General features: G+C 36.1%; 1 protein-coding gene across 3 annotated transcripts in view; it reads left to right on the top strand.

The window, feature by feature from the left end:
* CCDC171 (coiled-coil domain containing 171) overlaps nucleotides 1-13,822 on the top strand; it is a 147,309-nt gene that overhangs the window by 49,990 nt on the left and 83,497 nt on the right. For 2 of the 3 annotated variants that reach the window (XM_040580067.1, XM_040580066.1), the window contains exons 12-16: nucleotides 1,181-1,270; nucleotides 3,170-3,370; nucleotides 5,247-5,414; nucleotides 7,323-7,511; nucleotides 12,998-13,502. In XM_040580067.1, coding sequence (XP_040436001.1) covers nucleotides 1,181-1,270; nucleotides 3,170-3,370; nucleotides 5,247-5,414; nucleotides 7,323-7,511; nucleotides 12,998-13,502 — 1,153 coding nt within the window. The remainder of the gene's footprint in view (nucleotides 1-1,180; nucleotides 1,271-3,169; nucleotides 3,371-5,246; nucleotides 5,415-7,322; nucleotides 7,512-12,997; nucleotides 13,503-13,822) is intronic. The other variant, XM_040580068.1, reaches the window with a different exon arrangement.

Below are 13,822 nucleotides of genomic sequence, written 5' to 3'. Positions count from 1 at the left end.
TTTTTAATAATACAGTAATGCACAAAGGAATATGAAGGGCACTGTGCAATAAGAACACGATGTTTTAATACACAGCAGTAAGGGTTTAGTTTTGAGTAATTATGTAGTGGTTCTGTTTATAGAGAGATTTTCAACAATACCCTGCATATTGATGGAGATACTAATGTGCGGGTACACCTGTATGTATATGTGAAATATCCTGCTAAACTTGATGTGTCACTTTTAACTTACTGTGTTAAATATTAAACAATCTAGTTCATTAGTGTGTCTGAAAGGTGTCTAAGTGTTTTGCTTTTCACAGAAAAGCTTGTGACTTTCTGTGTAGTGCAGAGGCTAGAATATGTTTGGGGAGAGAGAAAAGGCTAGTAAACCAAGAAAAAGACTGGAAATAGCATTCTGTATTTTACTGTAATTATTTGTAAGAGTGCTGCCAGGTCTCCTGATATGAGATCAAACAAAAATACAATTTTCAAAGTAACTTGTAAATGGGATATTTTACTTGTGAGTTGCTTCTTAATACTGAAGTGCTGGCAGTAACCTGCACTATAATACATGTTTATTCGATACTTTCTTTCAGACATTTGTCTTGCTAACCTAATCATCAGCTAACCAAAGATACAGATTATAATGGTGCGTTATCTTTTTTTGAAAGTGGAAAGTGAAGCTAGCACACATTATAGTCATGAGCTAGCTCTAAGGTGGTTGCATGTAGCACCAAAGCGCGTTCAGTAGTTGCCATACCTCTCAGGAGTATTGCTGCTTTTTTAGGGTATGTGTGTACTGTCCAGCGCTCAGTAAAATGTAGAGACCATGCTCACAGCTGGATGATTTCTGCACATGGCCACTGACTTTGAAAACTTGTTTGCTCAGACTACTTCCCAGATCATAGTCTGAATTCATTTACATTTTCAGATGCATTTCAGTCTGTGTTATTTTGAGAGTTAATGGGAAAGTTAATAGTGGACTCAGTTTGGGATTCTGCTACTGCTATTTATCTTAAATCATTATAAAAGAGTTATTTTGTAATGGCACATTATTTAGATTATATGGAGTATAAATATTGTCAAAGGAATTGAAAACAATTATTTCTTCTACATTTATATAGAATATTCTTTGTGTATATTCAAGTGATTATGTAGCCTTTCTGTAAAAGCCTGCCTGACCTCTGTATTTTTCATAGCTTGGGAAAACGAAGGCTTTGTGTGAAGAGATGACAAAAGAACTTGAGATATCCAAAGAAAAAATGTGTGCTTTAAGTCAAGACCTTAAGGTATGGTTTCATGAACTTAACATAAAATTTTAAAGTTCTTCAAAAAGTGTCTTTCTGGATTTAAAGGTATCTTTTTTTTTTTTTTTTTTTTTTCTTATCAGAGTAAGTCTCTATATCGTTGTATTCAGTTGAGCAGGCTAGTTTACCTTGCACACTTGTATGAAGCCATACTGCTTTATTCTGGTTACCACCTTAGGCTACCTGACTGCTGATTTCAATGATTGATCTTTTGAAATAATTAAAATAGATTTATCAATTTGCAAAATTTTGTTTTATATTAAAACCAGCCTTGGTAGTTTTTTTCTCTTAACTTTTTGTCAAGGAGAAGAGAATTTATCGCTGTTCGTATGATAGCACATTTTAGTAAAGGTGACCTTTCTTTTGTTAATTTTTTTTTTGTGTTTATCAAAGTTAATGCATGTTTGAAGCATCAGGTCTGCCTTAACAGTTGTGCAAGGTGCAGCGCAGAATTTCTTAAGACTAAAATCTACCTGGGAGCTGATAAAAACACTTGAGAAGCCTTTTCTTTAGTTTCTGAACAAGAATATTTTTATCTCTGTTTTTGGCTGACACACCACTTTTTGTAACATCCTGTCTGGTTACATTGGTGGCCAAGGGAGTGAGGAAGTCCTGAGGTCATGGTTAAACTTTATCTCCCCAATGGCAGTGTATTACATTATTGCCAGAGTAGAATGTCTCTATTCCCAGTGTTTCTCAGGTTCTTTTGCTGGGGATATGCTGCTCTGTCACTTCAGTTTAGTCACAGATAAGTCTGCAACACTCACAGAGTCTCCATATTAATTGATGCTTGCACGTGATCTGTCATCTGATCTGAACTTCTTTACTAATTTATGCTCAGAAGACTTAAGACTTCTGTTTCCATTGCAGCACCTTTGTAAGATACCTAAAAATTTGGCAAGCCATTGTAACGGATACTTCTTCATGCAAAAACTGAGTTTGCTGCACAGAGAAGGTGCTGGGTTTTATGCAATATACCGGTTTCTGACCTCTTTAAAATTTTGGTAATAAAATTGTCTATGTGAGTGAAAACTAGGTCCAGTCTCAAAATATTTGTGTTAGAAATTTAACATTACTTTTATCTTTTAATATTTTCATTGAGAAGAAGTTGACGTTGCCTGATGAATTTGGGAGTATCTTTCCTATTATATTTCCTATCTAAGCAGCTATGATTTTATGAGAAATAAACAATGCTTTCAGCTTGACCTTTAGCAAACTTTAGCAGTGCTGGAAGTCCAGTGCTTGTAGGAAAGGAAAGCATGTGTTTCTGTTTCACCCTCTCAGCAATATTTTGGCTGAAAAGGTGTAGTGTATTAAGTTCTTTACTTACCTTGTGAGATTTTGTACTGGTAGCATAATGATTCTATTTATGACCATTTCTGTTAGTTTCTTCCCATGGTCAAACCTCCAAAGGGAGTCATCACACTTTTTTTTTATCATGTAGATAAAGAATACAGTGGGTAACAACAGCTCTCTGTGTTGCCTACCAACTCAGCTGTAACAGATCAGAGATTTACTTATGAAAAATATGTACCTTTTCAGTAGCTATGAGAGCTCTCCTCTCTGTAGAGAGTGACTTGTGTCCATGCATTCAACATCTCAGTTGTGGAGGTAGAAGGGATTCCGAAGATCACTGTATCATGGAGCTTTTTGCTCACAGAGGTGGATTTCTCATGCTGTCTAGTTACAAGCTGCGGAGAGGGACCATTGTCAATTTTGAAATTCTGTTACTGAAAGATACAGTCAGCTTAGCCTGGAGTCTTTGGAACATGTGTGGCTATGTGACTGCTTACTTCCTCAGATGCTGAGCACTGGACTAAGGTAACATTTTATAGAGCAAAATTCTTACCAGCCTTTCTGTTCCATGCCACTGTTTTGCAGGAAACTCAGGATAACCTGACAGATGCCAATAAAGAGTTAAATCACCTGCATGCTAAGTGTACAGACAGAGAGACTTTAATAGGAACTTTAAAAATGGAACTACAGAATGTACAACAATGCTGGGAGAAGGAGAAAGCACGTGCCACAGAATCTGAAAATGAAATCCAGAAGCTTACCAGGGCTTACCAGAAGGATATGGAGGTATTACCAGAGACAAGATGACTGTCAAAAAGAGTCTTTATTTAATCTCAACTTTATACATTTACATACATCAGATGGTTACTTGTAGTCTTAACAGATTTGTCCCCAAAATATGATTTTAAGATATGTATTTTGAAATATGTATTTAATATCTACAGGATCTCAGGGAATATTGGTTCTCCTTCCTTCTATATCAGAACTAATAGCTTAACCCTTCCAGTGCTTTGAATTTTTGAACACCTGAATTTATTTAAAGAGCTATGCATGATGAACAATTATTTTTTTATTTCAAATTGGAAGTTAAGTGTTTCACAATTGGAACATGTCAAGAGCATCATCATCATGTGTTATTAATTACTGATTCACATAGCAATTGGTAGCAATTGTGGAATTGAAGTAGTTTTGCCTGTGTGCCACAAAACCTAGAATTATTTGTTAGCTGTTAGCTTATTGTGCTGTGCTATATGTGGGAATTGCTTCACAAAGTCTTACTTCAGAACTGTTATCTTTTTCTGTATATTTGTTTACAGATGTCAGTTTTGTTGCTTCCCCCCCCCCCCCCCCCCCCCAAAAAGCAGTTCTCTACTAGCAATAGAAATCATATACTTTATCATAGTTACTGTGCATATTGAGCTCATTACTTCCACAAATTTGGACACGGATGCCAACTGAGTTAAAAGGAAACATTCTTTCCACCTCTTTTACAGTCTGGTATTTAAATAGTGTCCACATGAAGCAGCTGGAATTGTTATACACATCAGATAATGATTAAAGTGAAGGAAACTAGAAGCCTGGCTGTATCGTAAAGTCAGCATGCCTACAACACTGTGGTTGCATTCAGCATGTGTGAATTGATTTTGGGTCTTGGGATCCCTTTTTTCACACCAAGTGGATAATTATCATCCTTGGTTTATCACAGCTCAGGCAAAAATGTAATGATGGTGGTACACTGGATTTTCTGTGGGGAACTATGAGATCTGTTAGAAACAAAGTTAAACTAAACTAAACTGCAGGTTTTTTATTGCCTAAAATACATGAAATAATAATGTGAAAATGCATCTAAGTATAATGCAAGGGGCTCAGAAAAACCATACTTCCTCATCTCGGTCATCCACAATTTCTTAATGTAAAGTCTCATCCAAGGCCCCTGGAAAGCAATGGGAACCTTTACAATGGTTTACTGACTTTGAATAAAGGCTGTTTTTCTCATGGCTTTCTGTTGTTACCTTAAAGTTGCTAAGTTGCATGTATGTACTAAAAGGATGAAGGCTGGAATTTCTGTTGCATGCTATTGTTGCTAAAGTTTATTCATAATTTGCATCAATTTGTTACACTGCTAAGTGTAAATGAATAAGGCACAGCTTGCAGAATTTGACTGATGAAGCTATATGCCCATTTTGTGTAGCTATTTAGTCATACATAATCCATGCAAAAATAATTTTTAAAAACTTTAGAGTCACAGTTGCATAAAGTGTGTTGCACTGCTAGCCAATCAATGTTCTGCATGTTATGCAGATATTGGAAGTAGGTACAATTTCAATATACCTGAAAGTGTTAATGTTAATGAATAAATTGCATCTGCTAATAGCATGGAGATTTTTATCTGTACCAGGTCATGGTTGTGACCACTGCAGGATTGGGCTTTCTTTATATACTTAGTCTAATTAGGTAAATTTTACAAAAACTGTTGTCTTACTCTGGCTTTAATCTGTATGACTGCAAATATTAACAAGAAATTGAGGAGTCTGAAAAGGTTTGGGAATGAGCCTTGTGGTTTTTTTAAGCTGTGTGCAGCTCACATTACTGTACATATGATGCATCTCTTTGGATTCTAACACTGTTCAGATACAACAGCTAATTTTTCTTTTTGTCTCAGGAGAAGCTAACCTTCCTCCATAACTTATACCAGCATTTGGTAGCAGGCTGTGTGCTTATAAAACAACCAGAAGGCATCCTAGATAGATTCTCTTGGTCTGAGCTTTGTGCAGTCTTGCAGGAGAATGTTGATGCCCTGATCTTAGACCTCAGCAGGGCTAATGAGAAGGTAAGTGTCCTTAGGCACCAGCTAACTCTATTAAATTCAGTGACATTTGTCCACATCACAGTATCATTAAAAAGGACTGACATTCATCTTATTTCAAAAAGAATTTGGATGTTAATAATTCAATACCATTAATTATGGCTTGTCTACAACTCAGTTTGATGCCATTGCTGTGGGCATGTAAATGTGACTGAAGTCTGTATGAAGTCTCTAAGCTCCACTTTCTGTGCAGGACATGCTAATAGTACTAGCCAATATTAGCCACAGGGACCTAATTAAAAGAAAATAAATTAATCTTACTGATGAAGCAATTCAAAGAATTTAGTCATTTACACTAATAAAGCAAGTCTTTATTTTAGCATAAAACAGAAACAAAATGCACTTACTCCAGGAACGTCATCTTTAAATTACATGTTTATGATTCAGAGGTACTATCTGAAAGAATACCAGTGTGTTTTTTGGTTTAACTGTAAGTTTCGGATTATGAAATTTATGGTCAGAAATACAACTAAAAAGTACTTATTTTTATAAAACATGTCAATATTTGTTTGAGAGGAGCTGTGCTTTTCTGAATTGATTTTAATGTGAGTAAGTTTATGTGGCCTTTCTCCCCAGAAATCCCTGCATTTTTAGGAAAGAAGAGACCTCTTTTTAATTAATTTAAGCTGCTCTACAGGCTAACATGTCCCACTCTTTAGAATTTCGGTTCATGTTCTAGCCCCACTGATTGAGCCAGTCCTGCAGTCTAGTAGAGTGACCCCAGATCCTGGCTGCCCTGACATTTGATTCTTTAGGCACAGGAAGGGAAAACATCTTTTGGACATTCCTCATCTGCTGGAATTCTGATCATTCTGGTCCAAGTAAGAGACAGGGCAGATCACAGTGAATCATTTTGACTCTGCCCATCATTTAGTAACTAACCCAGTAGTCAATGGAAATTACTAAAGAGGGGTAGTATAAAATCTGGATTATGCAGATTGGATGTACATTTATATTTTCCTTTTGAAGTAGAGGAGAAAAAGGAATAGAAGGGAAGAGAGTGAACATCATTGGCAATGTTTGGGGGAATTGTGGGGTTTTGTTTCTTGCTTTTTAATTTAGTGTGGTAATTGAGATTGATTGTGAGGTCTCTAGGGCTCTTTTCATGTACTTACCAGCTTTTCAGGGATTTGGGGTGGTATTGTTACCTGTGTTCTGCCTGCTTTCTGAGAGCAAAATTTTTCTCCAGCAGTTCTATGTGATCTATTTGGAAGTTATGTTGCTGGTATTTTCTAGTAACAAAGTGTAGGCACTTGTATTTAGAGGTCATTGTTGGCTTGATTCATTACTCCATTTAGTTTGCATGGGAGCTGCAGAGTTAAACCACAAAGTGAATCCCTTCATGTTTGTTGAGAACACATCATAAACTAATGAGCTACTTGTGAGAAAAATGTTCTGTACACTGAAATTTCCTGAAATTATTTTAAAACTTAATAATATATGGAATGTCTTGGCTTTCCAGTAAAACAAAATTAAGGGCTGTTTTTTCATTATTACTTGCAGTCCTTGCAAACTGCTAAAGCACTGATTCACTTGATTTAACAGCACAAGATTTAATGTGCTTGTTCTAAAAAAATATGGGAAGTGCCTAGTTCAGGTTTCCAAAAAGAAGGCAACAGATATCTGCAAGGTGGTGTTAAGGATGGCAAAACTGAAACCAAGGAAAATTCATTATTCCAAAATATGTCTCATTTTTGTTGCAAGGTTGAAGTAATCTGTTGTGAAAAGTTTTTACTTAATTTTAACAAATATGTTGAAGAAATCATGATTTAGATTTTTATGCTGGAATAGTTTGTGCTTAAATTAATATGTACAATTAAAGTAAAAAGGTGTTTTGAGAGGTAAAAGAATTTCTAAATGCTTGTCACACAGATATCTCACCTAGAATATGCTTGTAAGAACAAGTCTGATGCTATGAAGGAGCTTCAGCAGAGCCAGGAAGATGCTTTTAACAAAATGGCTGAACAGATGAAAGCACAGGAAAGCTGTTGGCAGAAACAAAATAGGTATCTGGAACAGCAGTACTCTGGTCTCCTTGGGGAAGTTCATGCAAGGGCACAGGTATGGTGCTGTGAACTGATTTTTTTTTTGGTTTTTTTTGTTTTCCTCTTGTAAATATTTAATGGATTATTTCAATAGTTTAAGCTCCTACCCAGTTTAAGGTTCTTTGGGAATTTTAATATATGTTTAAAATATCAAAACCAAAAAACCCAAATCACTGTGCCAGTATTAACTTCGCTTATTATAAATAAATGACTTTGTAAAAATTTTCCGGAAATGAATTGCTTAATTTGGTCTAGCAGTTGCTAGTATTTTTTTTTGAAAATGTTAAAACTGTAAGACTTAGGGCAGCAGTTACTTATTCAGTGTCATGCTTTGCAAAGACTCTGTAGAGTAACAATAATGTGGTGGAGATAAATTTAGGTATGTACATTCTGACCCTAAGAACCAATTAGCAGTTACATGGTAGATTTCAACATTATTAAAGGACTTCATTATACAGATACTACAGTGACCAGTGGTTCAAAAGTGTAAAACCGTTGTCAGTGATTGTTAGAAAATTTATTTGCAATCTAAAATTTTTCACTGGTATTCTACAGCTGCAAGTCACTGTCTTTATGGTCACATTCCTTTACATGTGTTTCAGGTAAAAGTGTTGTGAAATAGAGGAAATAAGATATTCTTTGTTATTTATGACTGCCATCTGAAACTTACTTCATCAGAAGAATGCTATATTTGACTCAGATTATGTACTTGGAAGTCTTTACACTCCAAAAAATGTATTTATGAAGTATTCTTTAGACAGAAAAATTTATAATAATTTCTCGAGAACTAGTTAATCTGGTTATATTTTTTGCTTGATATTTACATTTCACATTATTGACAATGCTAAAAACATCCTTGTGTGGAGTAAGTGGCATCCAGACATAATACATTCCCAAACACCCTGTAGTTTCACCTAATGAAATCATCGATAACAAAAAGAATGATGAATGAGAAAGCTAAATTTTAATTTTAGAAATTACTTTTTCTTCTTATAGAAAAAGTGGAGTTACACAATATAGATTTCTGCCTCCTATAGATGCTGCATAAAGGTCATCTCCACAACTGGAGCATATTGTGGAGAACAGGTGCTGTGCAGTTTATAATGGCGCTAAACCTGCTAGTTTTCTTAGCTGAGTTGTGTAGACAGCAAGCAGAGTGTATACTGAAAACACGACTCTTTTGTGGAGCATGCATTAGGCATGTCTTCTGGAAAAGACTTTATCTGTCACCTTGCTGGACAGTACTACTGGGTTTCTAAAAGGGAAATGCTTTCCCTTAGAAACATCTGGGTGTGTTTTCTAACACAGGTTATGAAGTGTTGGGGTACGAACTGGTAGTGTAATCTAGGCAGTATAATGTCTGCATACACTTAGATGATTCAACAAAACTTTGATCTTTTTTCCATGCCATATTTCACTTAGCCTTTCTTACCATTCAGTGTCAATCTGGGAGAAAGACAGTCTTAATTTCTTCTGATTTCTATTTTGTGACCGCTTTTGGATCTGCAAGTACCAGATTAAACCTTTCCTTTTATGGGGTCCATAGGTCTTTGCTGTTAGGGCTCTCCTGATCCTGATTGCTTGTTTTTCAGAAGACTGGGCTGTCTTTTACCTATTGCGTTTTGAGCCTGTGAGCAGTATTTGTCTGGAAGATCACTGCTGCGTTGGATCAGAGATACGCAGACAGACTAATGTTGTAGCCTAATTTCCATAGGAAACAGGGGAAAACATGCCATGAGTTACAGAATGTCTTCAAAGGGTCTTTTAGATACTACCGGCCAGTGTTTACATAAATATACAGTATGCAATATTTAGATTTAATTATTTTAGCAGCCTTTATTCATTAAATTTTATAGGAAACATATAATTGGTGCAAGTGGAATATAATTTGCCAGTATTCTGTATTTCATTGTAGAGCTGTGGGTCTCATCACTCTAGGACATTTATTCTAGCACTACAAGGAAACTGTAGCAATTTGCTGTATTTTCCATTCAAAGATCTGAATGTTAATTACAAGCAGTTTAATGAAATAGTCTCTTGTAGGTCTTGGTTCCTTTCTGGAAAGGGAAGATGAGTGATTTTTGCTGTCCTGCATCCAGCTAATGGTACATCATAGGATACACCCTTCTGTTTGTAGCTTTGTCTTCAACCAGTGTTGCATGCCTCCTCCTACATGTTTTCTCTTCAGAGCTCCTGGTTTGAGACTTCTTTAGTTTTTCCAGTTGTTGGTTCATTTATGAAGGTAAACTGAAGACTCAATTCAGACTTTCAGGAATTAACTGACGGCTCTAACTGCGCAGCAGTATGAGTAACCTATCTTGGAAATTAGTGGTGGTGTTTCTTAGAACTTAGAGAGGGCTTTTCAGAATGGTCTCTGTGATTAAGATGTAATGTTGTAAAATCTGAAGGTTTTAGTAACAGTGACACCTGACACTGTTGCTTTTCCCATCTAGTATTGTTCAGGGGCCCTGGCTCCAAAATAAGATATGTGGATGTTAATAGGTACTATTTCACAGCTGTTACTATAGGTCGGGTGGATGGTGTAATCAGAAAGCAGTTTCACTGGTTTTCTGTAGGGCGTATACTCACAGAGTAGCCTTCTCACAGATCAGCAATAAACAAGGTGCTCTATAGAAACCTCTCTTTATTTGTCAGTGGTCATGTTTGGAGAGCCAGTGGAGCTTAAAATGCGTTATGTAGCAGGAGTGCAGTCCTCTTGATTTGGTATTGTGCCGTTTTGAAAATGTTACTATGCCTGTTCCTTAGCCTCACACAAATTATTTATTCAGACTGTGCACAGTCTCATAGGAAATATCCTCTGAATTTTATCAGTTGTTGTTTATTGTGTAGACATCTATTAATCTGTCCCCATTTTTTGTGGCAACCACTTAAAATAGAAGGATTTTATTCTGATAAACAGAGACATGCTGTAAAAGGAAAATCCTGTAACTACTTTAAAAATATTAATTTCAACAAATAGGAAAGGGAAAAAGTCCTCTAGCGAGGAAAAATAAGTGTTTTCTCTTATTGGCCTTTTATTTTTGTTTGTTTGGAAGCTTTGCTTCTATGGCAAGGCAGGTGAATAGCTAAAGGCTGTGACATCTTGCAGTTGTATCAAAAGTCAGTGCAGTCAATGCAAAAGGAGGAGAAGTATGAGTAACTATACTGTTCCCGACCCACTGGATGTCTTTGATAGAGATGTCTGGCCCATGTACTAATAACATTGGAAAGAAGTGGAGGACAGTGGTGTTGATACTGTTTTTTTAGATGTATAGATGTACATATATAGAAAAATAAAACAGCTGAAACACAGGAAAACCTTTTGAAGTCATAGTGTCATTATATTTCTAGTTTCCAGTTCTGTTTTCATGCTAGAATAAAAGTCAAGGACACAGTAAGAAGGAGGATAAAACAATGTTGATAGTAGCATTTTTCTTATGGATTCTTGGAATCCACCAAGCTTTGCAACCCAGTGAGGTGTGCTGCAAAGTGCAAACACCGAAGAAACGGGCTTGCCAGCACTTAGGAAGGGAATTCTATGTCCCTTGCAAAAACTGTGCTTTTAAGCTTTGAAGAAAACTCTAGAAACAGCGTGGGGTAAGACAAAAGCAGTTATTAGCTGGTAAAAACAAAAAGGTGTATTTTCTTACAAAACTTTTACGTTTCTGTAGTCAGAGATTGTCTTGTTCACTTTTGCATATTACATATAACCATAAGCATAAAAACACTAAGCTTTTTTTAAAAATAAGCTTTAATTAGCCAGAGCACTGAATGTGAGTATTGCTGCCCAACAGCCCTGTAGGGATCACACTTTGTTTACTCAGATATTGGCCTTTCACCTGTGATGGCCAGAAACCATAAGTTGTTTTCTAAATTCAACTTACCTTTTCAGTTCCTTCCAGTCATGCTATCAGGTTTTTTTTTTTTTCTGTAAAAATCAAACACTGTAAATAATGCAGTAGCACTGAAAGTATTGTACATGTTCATACTTAATTTTAGAGTAGTAAAGTGACATATGAGGCCTGTAAATTGTGTTTTGTAATTAAATCTTTGTTACCTACACTATTTCTGTATCACTGGAAGTATTTTAATAACACTACAAATTCTTCCTCTTCTAAAAAAAATAATTTATTTGGTCAAAGACATTCTGAACTGACTAGGGTATTTCTCTGTAGAAGCGTGGAATCCTTTATGGAAATAAATTTCCATTCTAGGGATAGTTATGTATTTCTTTCCCCCTGTTGTGCTTGCAGTATGGAGGAGGGAGAAGAAACCAGGGTGCCCCCCTCACTGCTTGCCTGGGACCTGTACCAAACAAAACACATGGGAATGTGGCTGGATGAAACCATACTCCTTCTTTTTTGGCCACTGCTAACATAAGTAACCTCACCCGATTTTTAGCAAAATTGCTTTTAGCTCTGAGAGGGATAGCTGTTATTTAGCATAATCCTTGCTTCCCTCCATCATATGGACCTGTAATTCAACTCATGCTTGCCTTACTGTGTGCACGTATTCTAACTGGAGAGCGAGCATTTAATTTGAGTTTGTGGGTTCTTTGTGAACAGTACCTAATTTTTTTTTTATCTCCTTATACCACTGAATCCTGTTTAAATGTAGCCTTAACTGGTTGTTCCAATCACAGAGGACTCACATGCATTGAGAAGCCAGTCTTAAGTCTCTTGAGGTCCAGCATAGTGTCTTGATTTCTGTGCAAGGACTGCATGTCATCAAAAGCAAGCAGTCTGCCTGGTGTATCCTGTGTCCTGGCATTCCCTGGCTTCATTTTGCTACAATGGTTTACTGTTCTAAATCTCCCTCTTTCCCTATTTCAGGGCATACAGAGGAAAATGAAAGATGTTCTGCAGGCTGAAAAAATCTGTCATGGCACTAGTCAAAATAAAAATACCAATATTACACTGTTCTTTTGAAAACTGAATTCTGTATGAGACCTAATTAATCTGTGAATATATAAGTAGGGGGTTGATTACAAAGTAATTAAGGGATCACCTTTACTTCTCCTTTCCCAGCTGCTGCCAATCTGTCTAGGTTTATCTTCCAGAGTCTTCCTTCTTTTTTTCCTCTACCTTACACTAACTTTCTTTTCTGCTTTAAAGAGCAATGTTCTGTTTGAAATTGGAGCATGTAATTGCTTATTGTTAAGCCAACTGATAAAACTGTATTGTGGACAACCAAGTACTGTTGGTTCTTCTGGGGACTATTATAGTACTAGTGGATTATCATCAGAAATTGGAGTCTATTTGTAGTTGAAGTGTAAATTTTCTTCATACTATTGATTTACTTTTGTATATATGGTTCTGTAACTTTGTTAGGAGATATATTTTGACAGTCATTACTAATAATTTTTGTTCCTTTAATATGTTACTTGACTCTGAAAAAAATAATTTTCTTTTAGCTTTTGTCTAGGTAAAAAAGATGTTACTTTAAAAAATATGTTCTATTAATATTTCTTCTGGTTTTGTTTGGTTTTCCCCCTTGTCCCAGGAATACCAAGAAACAGCAGAGAAAAACAAGGAAATAATTTATGTCCTTGAAAAAAGATCGGAAAAATTGGCCATTGAAAATACTTCTGTGAAAAATGTGTTAATGCAGGTTCAGAAGGAGCATTCATCTCTCCTGGCAGCCTGTGCGCTATTGGCAGGTGCCCTGTATCCTCTCTATGGCCGATGGTTTGCTATGTCTTCCCAAAGAGACCTTCTGCAGGCTCAGGTCAATGTTTATGAATTAGTGAACCAGGAGATTAAGAGCCTTGTTCATGCTCTGTGTGCTGTAGAGGAAAACAATCAAGATGAAGAAAAACTGAAGGGAAGAAAATTCAGAGGACTGATTCATGTATTCCGAAGAGGTGTGATAGCAATTTTGGCAGCTAACAGATTTAAAGTTTTAGCCCGGTCTTCTAGTTCCCTCTTCTCCTGGGTAAATGGCTTCAAAGAAGGCATTGGAATTCTAGTTTGTATAGGAGAATCCAAAGGCAAGTGTAATCTGTCAAGTAAGCTAATTGTTTTCTTCTTTGATAGGTGTTTTGTTTAAGTTACACAGTTAGTGAATAACAAATAGTAATGTTATTATTAATAGAGTGTAAAGAAAAATTTAATGACATTCTGACAAATGTAGATTCCCCTAAAAGGAAATGCTTAGTTTGTTAAGCATTGAAAGAAAAGTTACAACTACATGCGTGATCTCATACTATTTGATATCCCTTATGTTTGTGTTGCGAATTTCAGAACTAGGTGCTACTGCGTCTTCTCTGTGGTAAATAGCTTGAAATTTTCTTAACTGATTGGCCGTCAGCATACTTTTTAAAAAGAT

This window comes from Falco naumanni, chromosome Z (genome assembly GCF_017639655.2).
Source record: "Falco naumanni isolate bFalNau1 chromosome Z, bFalNau1.pat, whole genome shotgun sequence".
Classification (NCBI taxonomy): domain Eukaryota; kingdom Metazoa; phylum Chordata; class Aves; order Falconiformes; family Falconidae; genus Falco; species Falco naumanni.
This window is presented reverse-complemented; position numbering and strand designations above follow the sequence as displayed.